Genomic DNA, 14,297 nt, shown 5'->3' on the forward strand with positions numbered 1-14,297 from the left:
AGAATAAAAAGAAAACACTGGATTCTAAATCCTATCACTCCCATGCTTTCTATCTCACTTAGAGTAAATATTTTACACTGGCCTGCAAGGCCCCGAGTGAACTATTCTCCTTCTCCACTTCAGCCACACTCCTTGCTATTTCTCAGAAAGAGGTACACACATTTCACCTCAGTGCCTTTGCATTTGCTGTACCCTCTTCCTGAAATGCTCTGCCCCAGATATCCTGTCTCATGGTGCTGGCACGACAGGAAGAGGACTGTCTGGGTTCTCACGCTAGTCCTGGAATAAGGAGTCAGGGAGAAGATGAACCATTCCTCTCTCTTACCCTGAAAGCCCAGATCTTCCCAGTGGTCTCCGTGGAGGGCACAGTCAAACTTGGAGCCGGTCAGCTTCTTATAGATGGTCTGGAGGACTCGGCCATGCATTGGGTCTTGGCTATCCAGGCCACCTGCCCCAAAACACACCCATGCTCTGTTGGATTGGCCCTCACGGGAGGACTGAGTGCTTCCCAGAGAACGGTACAGCCAAGACAGACCTGGCCGGTGCTCCAGACACTCTGCTCTCCCCCCAACATGGTAAATGCAATAGCCTTGGCTTAGTCTCAGCAACCAGGTAGGCAAACTGTGCTCTCTACCTGACCACTCACGCAGCGCCTGCCTTGTGGCAGCACCCGTTCACTCACACTGAGCGATGGTCAGGACCAAGTCCCTTTCTTCACGGAGGGCCTGGTGGAGCTTTGGAGGCCCGAAGAGGCAGTGCCGGAGGGCAGCAAGCCCGGTCCTTCGGATCGTTGGCTGGATTCTTTTCTGGGGAGGAAGGTGCAGGCAATAGGCAGAGTGCTGTGATGATCTGCTTTAATGAACTTACCATCAGGCTCAGTACAGGACTGGTCTTGCAGAAAGGAGTGGTTCTCCCACTAACTGGCTGGCCTCTGGGCCAGGGAAATGGGGCAGAAGCTGTGAAGCATCTGCGAATCTCTGGAGACAGGCTCTTCCAGCTCGTAGGCTCTTTGTAAGTAGAGAGATGTCCCCAAGCATAGGCATTATCATCCGGTTGTCTACATTTGGTCCTCTGGGCTTTTCCAGAAATAGCTATGTCACTGACTACCAAGGAAGCTAGAGGTGGCTGGCTATGGGGGCTGGCATCTCACAGATGCCAGGCCAAGTTTCCCAGCAGGGCTGCTTCTACCCTTTGTATGTCTGTCTCTGTCTCTCTCTGTAAAGGACATAAATATAAAGTCTAACAGCTCTCTCAACTTCCAAGATAAGACAGTCAGTGTGGGGGGACTTCTCTGGCAGTCCAGTGGTTAAGACTGCACGCTTGCAATGCAAGGGGCGCTCGTTCAATCCCTGGTCGGGGAACTAAGATCCCGCATGCCATGTGGCACGGCCAAACAAACAAAAAAACAGTCAGTGGGCACTTTTTTGGAGCAGGATACCCCTGAGGGGAGCTGGCGCCTTCTGTCCACACCACAGCAGCAGTGCCTAAACCAGCTCCTGCCGACCTCTCCTTGTTCACAGCCATTGCCGCAGGGCTTAGGATACTCTGATTTCGGCAGCCTCTGGATCTCTGGGTCCTACAAACCAATCTGATTCCTATCTTTTTAGCCTCTCTCCTTGAGCCAGGCTTTAGGTTGAAGATCTGAAATCACAGTTCTCTAAACTTACTACTGGTCACCAAGATTCCCCAGAAAGCTTGTCAGCTTTTACTCTCCTTCATATTCTTTCTTTTTCCAACCCCACATATTTTTTAAATTCCCAAATAACTTCTTGTTCCTCTAGGGGATGGAAGATTTTCCTGCGGTGGCAGTGAATTACTCAGCTCTCTGGACAGGCTGCCCTGCTTCCCCAAGGAACTCCCTAGCATCTGATTGCAGACCTCCCCATCCCTAGGAGGGGAGAGCAGGGAGCAGCTCCACAGGCCCGTATAAGACAGGGCCACTAGAGTTATGGGGGCACAGTCCCTGAAAGGCTGCCGGGGCCCACATGACATGTGGGTCCTTGGCCACTTGTGATCCTGCGCCCCGAGATTTCTTAGTCAAGACAGAGCCCTCGCCTGGAAAGTTCCATCTTGCTTGCCCAGTGCCCTATCCTGGTGGGGAAGAAACCTGGCTCCTGGGAAGAAAGTGCTTTGCTTCAGACCCCCAAACCTCCCTACTGTCATACCTTGAAGGAAGAGAGGTCCACGGTCTGGAAATGCTGGAGGGCCTCAATGAAAGAGATTAGCTGCCCAGGCTGGTCTGAGCTGGCCCGGCTCCCTGTGGCAAAAAGGAAGACACTCTGGCACTTGTAACAGTAGTCATTCTATCAGCAGACATTTACTGAGGGCCGCTGGTTGCCACCTCTAAGCCCAGCGCTTCAGCTGTAAACGTCAGACACCTACAGTTACAACCAAGCCTCCTCTGTCAAGGAGGTGGCGTTATCTGCTGGGCTGACTCCCTTTTGGACCCGGCTGTGCAGAGGCTGACTAGGCTAAGCCCTGAAGTGAGTGGAGATAGATCTGCAGGGGCCCCTAATGCCCACTCATCTGTGAGCGGGGGCAAGTCACTGCCTGGAGGAGGTACCCACGCAGGAGCATGCTACAGGTTTGTTTAGGGGCCTTTCCTATCTTCTACTTTGCCCCTTCTCACGCCCTGGATACGAATGATCCCCTATCCAGCCTTCGTCACAGGGTACTGGCTCATCAGTCCGCAATACAGGTGATGGCTGATACAGTCCACTCTAACATCTCTTCAGGAGCTCAAGTGGGGCTCAGGCTAGATTTGGGTCCCAGTTCTCCCCTCCCGCAGCTCCATCCAAACCTCCTGAAAGGCACGAGAGACAGTTTTTGATGCAGCCCTCAGAGGCTTCCAGCAGATGGCTTCAGCCCCCAGTTCCAGGGACTTCCTTGTATAGTGAACAGCCTGCTCGACCTGACACAGGGGTCCTGGCTGCCTGCCTCCATCCTCTGCCTGACCTCATCACCCTGCAGACGTTGACCCTGACGAAGGTCCTCCCTGTCTTCTCTCACGGCTGGCAGCCCTCTCCCCAAGGCATTCATCCCCATTCCCTCCAGAGGTCGATGGCATCACCTCTGAATTGGGAAAAGAGATTTTATCCTATGTCACGTATTGAAAACGAGAAGACCCAGGAATTCTGTATCCTAATCCCAGAGGCACAGAACATTAGCCCCACGGGTGGATCGTGCACCACCGGGCAGCAGCGGGCTGTGAGGAGGCAGCGCCATCCCTGCAGTTACCTGTCTCTGGCTGGATACTGTCCACAGCTTCCCATTCTTCTTGGGCTCGGAGCACCTCTGTATTCGTAACTGCAATAGTGAGAAAAGGAGACCCTCTGAGATCTAGGTGTGTCCGGATTGCTGTCGTAGCCCCCGGCCTTCCCTGCCTGCCTTGGGCCTTGTTGCTACCCTCTGACATGCCAGAGTGAGCTTTCAAAAAGGCAGATCTGACGACAGCAGCCTGCTGCTCAGAGCCCTCCAGGGAGTCTCCATAATTCTCAAGATGAAACCCCAACTCTTCACAATCGGGAGACTTCTTACCTCTCTGGCTCTGTCCTAGGGCATCCAGAAGTACCTGAAGTCTCTCAACACCCCCCTTGGGTGCCTTTGCACACCCCGTTCTCCCACCTTCAGTTCCAGCCCCTTCTAGCGCAGTTCCATCTCATCCTTCAGCCAATTCCGGTATCACCCTCACCTGGGTGCCTTCTTTAGCCTCTGTAATCTGCGTTAGGAGCTGCTCCATGAGAGACCCTGACACCCCATGCTTACCATCACGTTGCAAACTGTCTTGCCCACTGCACTGGGCGCCACAGGAAGGTAGGGTTCTGAGCGCCTGACACATGACAGGTGCACAATGAATGTTTTTGTTGTTTGTTTGTTTTGTTTCTGGCCGTACCTCGCAGCATGCAGGATCTTAGATCCCCAACCAGGGATCAAACCCATGCCCCCTGCAGTGGAAGTGCGGAGTCCTAATCACTAGACTGCCAGGGAAGTCCCCACAATGAATGTGTGATGAATGAATGAAAGCACAACAAAAGCGAGGGAAACAGAAGAAAAAAGCAGCAGGACAGGCGCTCTATAACCACCACCCAGCCCTCTTCTCCACACCACAGCTGCCACTCTCTGGGCCAAACTGTTGGCAGCATGGCCCATCACTGGCTTTTCCCATTTGCTACGGAGGACACTGGCCAACAGTGGGCAGGATAGAGAGACCTCCGTTTGACACCCAAACTCGTGAGCCTTCTAGCCTGGGTGGTGAAAGCAGGTTAGGACAGCTCCCCTCTGCCTCGCAATCCGGGCTGAGGACGTTCACGTGACAGTGAACTGTTTTGGAAGTATACTTGCAAATTAAAGAAAAAGCTACCCCAAACTCAAAACACTAAAGGATAACGAGAACAAGGAGGCTGCTGGGGAGCCGGAGGGCACAGCTGGCAAAGCACAGCACAGAGCCCAACAGCTCGTCAACTTTCCATCTCTGTCCCTCACGAGCTGCGCTTCTTCGGGCAGGTCACTTAACCATTGGTAATCACTCTTCCAACTATTGTGAGGACGACGTAACTCTTCAGATTCTAGGGGAGTACGTGGCCCAAAGGCCACTCGCTCAATAAACATCAGCTAGTATCACTGACGCAGTTGTGGGCTCGGGTCTGGCAGGGATGTGGACGGTGGGAGCAGATGAGATGGGTCCGGGGTCCTGAATCCTGGACCTCTAGGACATTCCATCTTGCCAGCCCCAGCCCGGGGTAGCAGACTACACCAGGGCTTCCAAACTAGATAACTTCAACAGAATACAGAACACTCAACCTGGGACAGTGAAGAAAACAAAACTTACTTCCAGCATGCTGGACCCTTGGGAGATGAAAAAGAGGGACAAAGTGGCTAAACAAGAAGAGCGGAGCAGCAGCCATGGATCTCATCACGACGCTGAGAAGCTCCCCACCCTTCACCCCTCATCCACATCCAGCTTCACTGACTTGTCACCCTTCAGATCATTATGAGCAACTCGATCAATCTTTCACCCCCCACACCTTCACCTGCAAACGAGTTGATCAAAGGTTGTGAGCCAGGAGCACAAACCTCACAGGCAAGGGTGTGGGAGCTTACTGTGACAGCAAGGTAGTCAAGAGAATGTCCAAGGTCTCAAGCAGCGACGCAATCTGGTGCCCAAACTGGAGACAAACATCCAACCCGTTTAAGAGCATCTTTCTCCTTTCCTGGTTCCTTTACGACTCCCACCTCTGAAGATGATCCTGACATAAATACTATTTTCCCCCTAAACTGACAGAAGAACGAGGAGCCACAACACAAATCTCCAGGATAACAAACCCAGCTCACATTAGTACAGCTCTTTATTGTTTTTCCTTTTGTCAATTGCCTCCTTTATTTAGGCCCTCTTCTACTTATTCACATAGTAAACGGCACAGCTGATTTAGTGGGCCTATTAGTTTAAATTAGCTGAGAGCAATCTGGGGAAAAAATTGTAGTTGTTTAGTATGATTAAGACTATCTGGGGCTTCCCTGGTGGTGCAGTGGTTGAGAGTCCGCCTGCCGATACAGGGGACACGGGTTCGTGCCACGGTCCGGGAAGATCCCACGTGCTGCGGAGCGGCTGGGCCCGTGAGCCATGGCCCCTGAGCCTGCGCGTCTGGAGCCTGTGCTCCACAACGGGAGAGGCCACAACAGTGAGAGGCCCGTGTACCACAAAAAAAAAAAAAAGAATATCTGGCACATAAATGCCAGTTGCACTGAAACAGAAAATATTTTAGCATTTAAGGCAACATCTCTAATAAATGTTAGGTTTGTCACCACATGGTAAAGACAAAATTCAATTAAAAGATACTTTATTGGAATATTTTTAATAGGTCCATATTCTTAGAGATTACATTTTCAGTTTACAGAATTTAAAGATAACAATGCACACCAATGAGCGCTCACTATGATTTACATTATGTGCTAAGCACTTTACATTATCTCATTTAATCCTTACACAACTCCTATCATACAGGTTCTGATATAATCCCTGTTTTAGAGATGAGGAAAGTGAGGGTCAGAAAGATTAAGTTACTTGTTCAAGGTCATAGGGCTGACGGGTGAAAGAGGCAGGACTTAAGCCAGAGATATCTGACTCCAGAACTGGATCTTCTGAATTGGTGAGTGTGCTTTTCCGTGTAATAAATTAGCAAGTAGAATGAGCTTTAAATATAGTATGGGAAGAGCCATGTCAAGCAGATAAAACAGGATAACTTTTCAAAGGCTTTTCACCCACTCTGTCTCATTTCATTATTACAACATCCCTTTGAGGACAAAGGAGGTACTAATATTTCCACTGTAGACACAGAGATTATATGATTTGCCCCACAGGCGCACAGTAAGCTACCGGCAGGGCTTGTGGGGCCAAATTAGAACTGAGGTCTCTAACTTCCCTTGAAGGATGATAACTCTATGAAGTTCTACAGGAGGGGCGTCCCTGGTGGTGCAGTGGTTAAGAATCCGCCCGCCAATGCAGGGGACATGGGTTCGAGCCCTGGCCCGGGAAGATCCCACATGCCGCAAAGCAACTAAGCCTGTGTGCCACAACTACTGAGGCTGTGCTCTAGAGCCCGCGAGCCACAACTACTGAGCCCGCATGCCACTACTGAAGCCCGCGCGCCTAGAGCCCGTGTTCTGCAACAAGAGAAGCCACCGCAATGAGAAGCCCGCGCACCGCAACGAAGAGTGGACCCCGCTCACTGCTACTAGAGAAAGCCCACGCACAGCAACGAAGACCCAACGCAGCCAAAAATAAATAAATGTACATATATATATGTATAAAATTCTACAGGAAAAGTAGTGAGAGAAATTCAAATGAGGAAAAGCAGACCCACAGGGAGCTCCGCCTTGAGTCCCACCCAGGCTCCGAGGGGAACTTACCAGCCGGCTCCCACCCATTATTCGCTTCTGCCGTCAGGGCCCGGAGGATGCCGTGGTTCTTCAACTCTGAGATCTGTAGGGGCAGCTGACCCTTAGTGTGAGGGCAGAGTCCACATCCCCCCACCCACACAAACAAGTCCCACCCACTGTGCCAAGTGTCCTCGAAACTGGAGGCCAGAAGAATCTAGTCTTCCCACATGGGTTGGTTAAAGCCAATCTTAAAGAGAAGCACCGGAAAATGCCAACTATGACGGAGCAGTTGAGTGACGTGAGGACAGGTATGAATATATGCCCTCCTTGGAGAGCAAACAGACAAAAATCCACTCAACTGAGACAGAGGTGTGCTTTTGGTATTCCCGCTGCACTCTATGTTCTGCCTCATTATGACAAGTATCTTATTAGATAGAGGTTGTCTTGCATGCCTGTGCCCTCCCCACACCCCCATCCAAAGTGTGAGCTACTGGAGGCCAGGGTCTGTGCCATCCTGTGTCCCGGTGCCTGGCACCACATAGCAGCAAGTAACACAAGCTTCTGCCGACAGGAAGCACTGAGGTGTGGGTGATACGTACAGGAATTCCCCTGAAAGCCAGAAGAGCACTGTTGTCCTTGTCACATGGTGGAGGGTACCCAGCAGACACACCTTCAACCTGCAAGACAAACCAAAGTCAGTCTCCTGGGCACGTAGTAGTCCCTCAAAGATGATAGCTTAAACGTCACACCTTTTTCCAATAACACACACACACAAAATGGATGAACTCCCGAGAAGTCAACTACAAGGAATACTGTAAGGGAAAACTCCTGTTTAATCGGTCTTAAGAAAAACCACGAAAAGTTTAATGTTAATATAATCTTAAAAAAAAATTTTTTTTAATATATTTTATTTATTTATTTTTGGCTGTGTTGGGTCTTCACTGCTGTGTGCGGGCTTTCTCTACTTGTGGCGAGCGGGGTCTACTCTTCGTTGCGGCGTGCGGGCTTCTCATTGCGGTGGCTTCTCTTGTTGCGGAGCACGGACTCTAGGTGTGCAGGCTTCAGCAGTTGTGGCACGTGGGCTCAGTAGTTGTGACTCACAGCTCTACAGTGCAGGCTCAGTAGTTGTGGTGCACGGGCTTAGTTACTCCGCGGCATGTGGGGTCTTCCAGGACCAGGGATCGAACCCGTGTCCCCTGCATGGCCAGGCGGATTCTTAACCACTGCGCCACCAGGGAAGCCCAATGTTAATATAATATTATACAGATTTCCTTGCTCCGTTCAAGGTCTCAAGGCTCTGAGTAAGTAAAGTTGAGTGTAGCAGTTCCCTCACTTTTGGCCTTTCTGCTCAGCCAAACCTTCCCCCTACTGGAGCTTAGCGACTCACATCACCAATACAGGGCTAATTTTCCTAATATGTTAAAAAAAAAAAAAAAAAAGATCCCACAAATCAGTAAGGAAAAAAACTAACCCAGTAGAAAACCTGGCACGGATATGGATGGCTTACATAAAAAGAAACACAAATAGTTCTTAAACGTGAAGAAATGCTCAACCTTACTCATAACAAGAGAAATGTCAAATAAAACTACTCTGAGATAATGCTTTTCACTTTTCCTAGTAACAAAGATCAAGAAGTGTGGTAACAGTGTGCGGGCTATAGACGACCAAGAGTTATAAGACACTGGAGAGTGAATTGGTACCACCTCTCTGGCTTGACAATACCTGGCGAAATCACATATGCTGTGCACATTTGGGGCCTGCAGTTTCATTCTAGGAATTTATCTACACATATAGTCATCCAGGTACAAATGACATGCTGACAGTGTCATTCATGGTAGTACTGTTTATAAAAACAAAAAGCTAGAAAAACCCTGACTGTCCACTAATGGACTTTTTATTTTATTATACTTTATATTTTCCCCCCAGTTTTACTGAGATATAACTGACATATAGCACTGTATGAGTTTAAGGTGTACAGCATAACGATCTGACTTATATACATCATGAAATGATGACTACAATAGGTTTAGTGAACATCTATCATCTCCTATAGATAAAACATCAGCAAATAGAAAAAAAAGTTTTTTTTCCTTGTGATGAGAACTCTTAGGATTTACTCTTAATAACTTTCATTTATAATATACAGCAGTGTTATCTTTATCATGTTGTACATTACATTCCTAGTACTTATTTTCTTATAACTGGAAGTTTGTACCTTCTGACCACCTTCGTCCAATTCCACCCCCACCTCTGGTAGCCACAAATCTGATCTCTTTTTCTATGAGTTCCTTTGTTTGTTTTTGATTTTTTAATTTTTGGCTGCATTGGTCTTTGTTGCTGCACGTGGGATTTCTCTAGTTGTGGCGAGCGAGGGCTGCTCTTCGTTGCAGTGTGCGGGCTTCTCACTGCGGTGGCTCCTCGTTGCAGAGCACGGTCTCCAGGCACGCAGGCTTCAGTAGTTGTGGCTCACTGGCTCTAGAGCACAGGCTCAGTAGTTGTGGTGCACGGGCTTAGTTGCTCCGCGGTATGTGGAATCTTCCCGGACCAGGGATTGAACCCGTGTCCCCTGCATTGGCAGGCGGATTCTTAACCACTGTGCCACCAGCGAAGTCCCTGTTTGTTTGTTTTGAAGTATAATTGACCTGCAACACATTGTTAGTTCCTGGTGCACAACACAGTGATTTGATATTTCTATACATTTCAAAATGACGGCCATGATAAATCTAGTTGTCACTAATGGACTAATTTTAAACAAATTAAAGCATATCCACTCAATGAGATCCTATACAGCCATAAAAAAGAGTAAGAAAGTGCTTTATGGACAATTTGGAACAATCTTCATGATATATTAAGTGAAAACACAAAGGGTAGAGTATATACACTATTTTACCATTTGAATTTCTAAAAAACACATAAATATATTTGCTTGTCTTTACAGAGACTATTTCCAGAATTATATCCAAGGAAGTAGTAACTTTGCCTCCATCAGGAAAATTGGGTAGCTGGGGGACAAGGGTGGAAGGTAGTTTTTTCACTATATGTACATCCTCTGTACTTTTGGATTTTGAACCATCTGCAGAATTATTTTCTCTAAAATAAATAAAAGAAAAAATAATAATTAAAGGAATCATTGCTTATGTCGAGGCCCGAGAATCCCAGATTGTCCTGTTACTCTAATCCCTTCCACATATTTCTGCCAACTAACACTCCTTAAACACAGCTTTGATTTTTTTGATTTCTTTTTGCCTGGAACACAAGAATGGACACCTAAACACACCACAGCTGAGCTAACTCCTTCATAACTGGCCTCACGATGCCTAAGCACTATTGTCTCCCAATTTGATCCAATGAACATATGTGCTGCAGTTCCTCTCACCTCCAACCCCTGGGTCATGTGATTTTCCTCCAGAATCCGCCCCCACCTCCACCTTCTCAGTGTTTTCTGGTCCCTTCAAGATCAGTTCCACCTCCTCGGGGAGGCCGACCTTACCAACTGGGGCTACAATGGTCCCTCACGTCTCTAAGTCCTATAGCCCCTCTGTATGTGGCACAAGGGCCTCTGCAAAAGACCCGTCTCCCCAGTCAGACTGCCGCTTTGAGTGCAGGGACCTTCTCGTATACTTGTTTTATATTTCTTAGACCATTTGCACAGCACTAGGCTCGAGATACATTCTCAAAAATATCTGGTAATTCATTGTGCTGAACAGCTCCCTGGAGAAGTCTGTGTGCTCAGGACTCATTGCATCCTTCCTTTCCCTCTCCGATTCAGTCCGCTCTAGTGTCCAAAGAAGGGTGTTCTCTGGAAGGACAGTTCATCTATCTTAGAATAGTGACAAAAACCTCCCTGGACTTCCAAAGCACAGGCTTTGTCCCCATTCTGGCCACTGAATCCCACAGGCTCCATTTAAGACTATTTCTGGGCAAGGTAGTGAAAAAGGTAAGGAATGCAAGGTAAGCCACCAGGCTCACACAAAGACATTGGGGGACTTCCCTGGTGGTCCGGTGGGTAAGACTCTGTGCTCCCAATGCAGGGGGCCTGGGTTCGATCCCTGGTCAGGGAACTAGATCCTGCATGCTGCAACTAAGACCCAGTGCAGCCGAAAAGAAAAAAAAAAGACATAGCATATTGATTCAGGGGTCCTGACAATAATCAGGCCAAAACACGCACTGGAGACAGAAAGGGCCAGTAAGGTAAACAATCCAAATTGATGAAATACACATTTCTTGGGGGATTCTGCCTGAAATTCTCTTCCCACCCAAGCAAATCCAGACCAAAATCCCATAGCCCACTTAGAAAATAAGCTGTCAGGAAAGGCAATTGACCCAGAAGTGACTAGAAGCTTCTTCTAGTAGAACAAAGAGAGCTATAGTGAGGATTCTTCCTACACATTTCTAAAGCTCCACATCCTCTTGATGTATGCTCTATCTTATTACTATTAACAACGTAACCCAAACCAACACCTTCTTTCCCAGACAGAAGTGCTTGCTTACCGGTCCATCTCTTAATTCTTTCTCATTATGGAAAGAGCAAGAGTTTTCATTCATGACTCAAAATCATTTGTTCAAGTGAACTCTGTCCTTGGGCTCAAAAAGGAGTTTAATAAGGTCTGAGATTAGAAGCTCTGGGGAGAGCCCTAGATCCGACTGTTCTACCTTTGCCTTCCTTCTTGGCAACCATTTAGACTAAGAACAAGAAAACAGTCCCTGTGTGCCATCACCAGGGTGTAGGTTTCTGTGAGTCCCGAAAGAAGTCCCTGAGGTTTCCGGAGCATCAGCCCTGAAAAAAAAAAAAATTAAAGAATAAAACTGGTTTCATCATTCAATTATGCCTCTGTTAAGAACTGACTTTAGGGCTTCCCTGGTGGCGCAGTGGTTGAGAGTCCGCCTGCCGATGCAGGGGACACGGGTTCGTGCCCCAGTCCGGGAAGATCCCACATGCCGCAGAGCGGCTGGGCCCGTGAGCCATGGCCGCTGAGCCTGCGCGTCTGGAGCCTGTGCTCCACAACGGGAGAGGCCACAACAGTGAGAGGGCCGCATACCGCAAAAAAAAAAAAAAAAAAGAACTGACTTTAGAAATCTTCAAGCAGCTGTAAACATATTCTGAATAAACAGGCTTCTTTAGCCAAATGCCTGCCTCTTACTATCCATGTCACTGGATGGCAAGAAGGGGTCCCTGCAGGAGTCCGAGGGCTGGACCATCAGTACCCAGGAGGCAGCACCAGTGTAAGCGGTGGGGATCTGTTCCTGACGATGAAGTTACTGAGATTTGGGGCAGCATCTCAAAGGGGTGAGGCTGATTTAGAGTGACACGTTGGTGCATGGTCTTAGCTTAAGTGCTCAGGCTTTGCTTAGGTCTCAGACGCAGGTTGGGCCTAATACCAGATTCGGTTCCTACGACGGTAGAAACTCAAAATGCAACACTGTGCCTACCCTTCCTCAGTTAGCACCAACACTGTACATGTGGCAGCTGCCTAGCCAGTGTGGCTAGCTCTAAGCCCTTCCTCCCATGAGTCCACCTTAGGAAGAGGGCTGGACAGGCCCACACCTCATCATGGGGTAAGTGGACACCATGGATGTCTGTCACAACAAGAATCTGGGTAAGTATGCAGATGACTGGCAGTCGTACCTCACAAACTTGGTTGACTTTTTTTTTTTGGCACGCTGCACGGCTTGCAGGATCTTAGTTCCCTGACCAGGGGTTGAACCCAGGCCCTTGGCAGTGAAAGCGTGAAGTCCTAACCACCGGACCGCCAGGGAATTCCCCAGACTTGGCTGACTAAGGAAGGAGGGTGGCACTGCTCTGAGGTCAGCCCTCCAGAGAATATGATCTGGGTTCCCTACAAACTGGCTGCCAGTAACAAGATGGACTCTTTGTCAGGGGGCAGGACGCACTGACTGATTCCTAACACCAAGAGCGGGAACACCTCCCGACTCTAGGGCTAGACATTTGGCTCACTGTAACTGAGGGGGAGGGCAGTGCTCCTCAGGAACTAGCTCTCTCTGGGGTCTCAGCATCTGTCTCCCTTTCCTTTCCCTCCTCCTTGGCCTCCATGACGGCATATGACCAAACACTCATACACGGGCCAACCTTGCGAAGGTGACAGGCAAGTATGGTGAGGGCAATCTCAGGAAGGCTCTTCTGTTACTGGGCTCGAAATGTATCAAGCAGCATAGATGCATGACCAACTTTACATGCCTGCTAGCGCCTCAGTTCTGGCTGCCGCCCTGCTGGGGGCTTCAATAGGGACAGTTACTATCTTTAACAGAGAAAGAAAAGAGCAGAAACTGTCAAACAAGCAAGTACTGGAAATCACAAAGTCACTCCTACCAATATTAGGCAAGTTCCTCAGGCTGGGCCTGAAGAAATGGCCATCCTATAAAGATGGATCCTTTCCAAATTCAGTATTTATGGTGCACCCACTTTACTTTTTTTTTTTTTTTGCGGTACGCGGGCCTCTCACTGTTGTGGCCTCTCCCGTTGTGGAGCACAGGCTCCGGACGGGCAGGCTCAGCAGCCATGGCTCACGGGGCCCAGCCGCTCCACGGAATGTGGGATCTTCCCGGACCGGGGCACGAACCCGTGTCCCCTGCATCGGCAGGCGGACTCTCAACCACTGCGCCGCCAGGGAAGCCCACCCACTTTACTTTTTTAATTAAAAAAATTTTTTTTAAATTGAAGTAGAGTTGATTTTCAATGTCATGTTAGTTTCAGATGTACAGCACACTGATTCAATTATATATATAATATATATCTGAATACAGATATTCTTTTTCGAATAGCTTTCCATTATAGGTTATTACAAGATATTGAATATAGTTCCCTGTGCTATACAGTAGGTCCTTGTAAACTCTGAATAGGTATTTAATCTAGAAATTGGGTCCACACCGTAAATAAAAATGCGCACACAGGTATGCCACTTCTTTCATCGGCCTTGTCGCTGGGGCCTCCCCGGCCCTTCCAGCCCCGACCAGGCCTCCGCCGCAGGCATCACCATCCCAGGGGGGCGCCGCAGCCAAAACTACTGGCCAATTTGGGGTCACAAATCCCGGTGCTCGCCGGCTGGGATACGCGTATGTTAACAGAGATCTCAGTCCATCGAGACACCCAGCCAGAGAGGGTGGGGACTCCGGACAGCAACTTTCTCGGTGGGGAAAACAGGAAAGCAACTTGCCTCAGGTCATCCAGAGAGACCAAAACCGATGTCTCCGGTCTGCCAGTAAGGAGTCTCTCTCTGTTCTGCAACTCTCAGCCTTGTCTCGCCCCAGAGCGACCATTTCCGCCCCACATTCCTTCTCCTTGGACCCCCGGGTCTCGCCGGCTGAGCCCCCGAGTTCCCTGAGCTTTCGCAATTGGGGTGCCTCCTCCGCGCATGCGCACGGGCCTCCTCCGCGCATGCGCACGGGCCTCCTCCGCGCATGCG

General features: G+C 49.1%; 1 protein-coding gene across 4 annotated transcripts in view; it reads right to left on the reverse strand.

Moving 5' to 3' along the window:
• Positions 1-14,259, reverse strand: part of ELMOD3 (ELMO domain containing 3) — a 28,425-nt gene extending 14,166 nt beyond the window's left edge. Inside the window, exons 1-8 of one of the 4 annotated variants that reach the window (XM_089922901.1) lie at positions 14,049-14,259; positions 11,368-11,653; positions 7,476-7,553; positions 6,907-6,991; positions 3,238-3,306; positions 2,166-2,257; positions 683-806; positions 326-448 (exon numbers count right to left, since the gene is read on the reverse strand). In XM_089922901.1, the coding sequence (XP_089779027.1) occupies positions 326-448; positions 683-806; positions 2,166-2,257; positions 3,238-3,306; positions 6,907-6,991; positions 7,476-7,553; positions 11,368-11,421 (625 nt within the window). In that variant the 5' untranslated portion in view covers positions 11,422-11,653; positions 14,049-14,259. Of the gene's footprint in view, positions 1-325; positions 449-682; positions 807-2,165; positions 2,258-3,237; positions 3,307-6,906; positions 6,992-7,475; positions 7,554-11,367; positions 11,654-13,762 lie in introns of all 4 variants that reach the window. The other 3 variants (XM_089922902.1, XM_089922904.1, XM_089922903.1) reach the window with 3 other exon arrangements.
• Positions 14,260-14,297: the final 38 nt, after the last annotated feature.

The sequence above is a fragment of the Delphinapterus leucas genome, chromosome 13, assembly GCF_059928025.1.
Source record: "Delphinapterus leucas isolate spDelLeu-1000000601 "Yukka" chromosome 13, BTC_Dleu_Yukka2, whole genome shotgun sequence".
Classification (NCBI taxonomy): domain Eukaryota; kingdom Metazoa; phylum Chordata; class Mammalia; order Artiodactyla; family Monodontidae; genus Delphinapterus; species Delphinapterus leucas.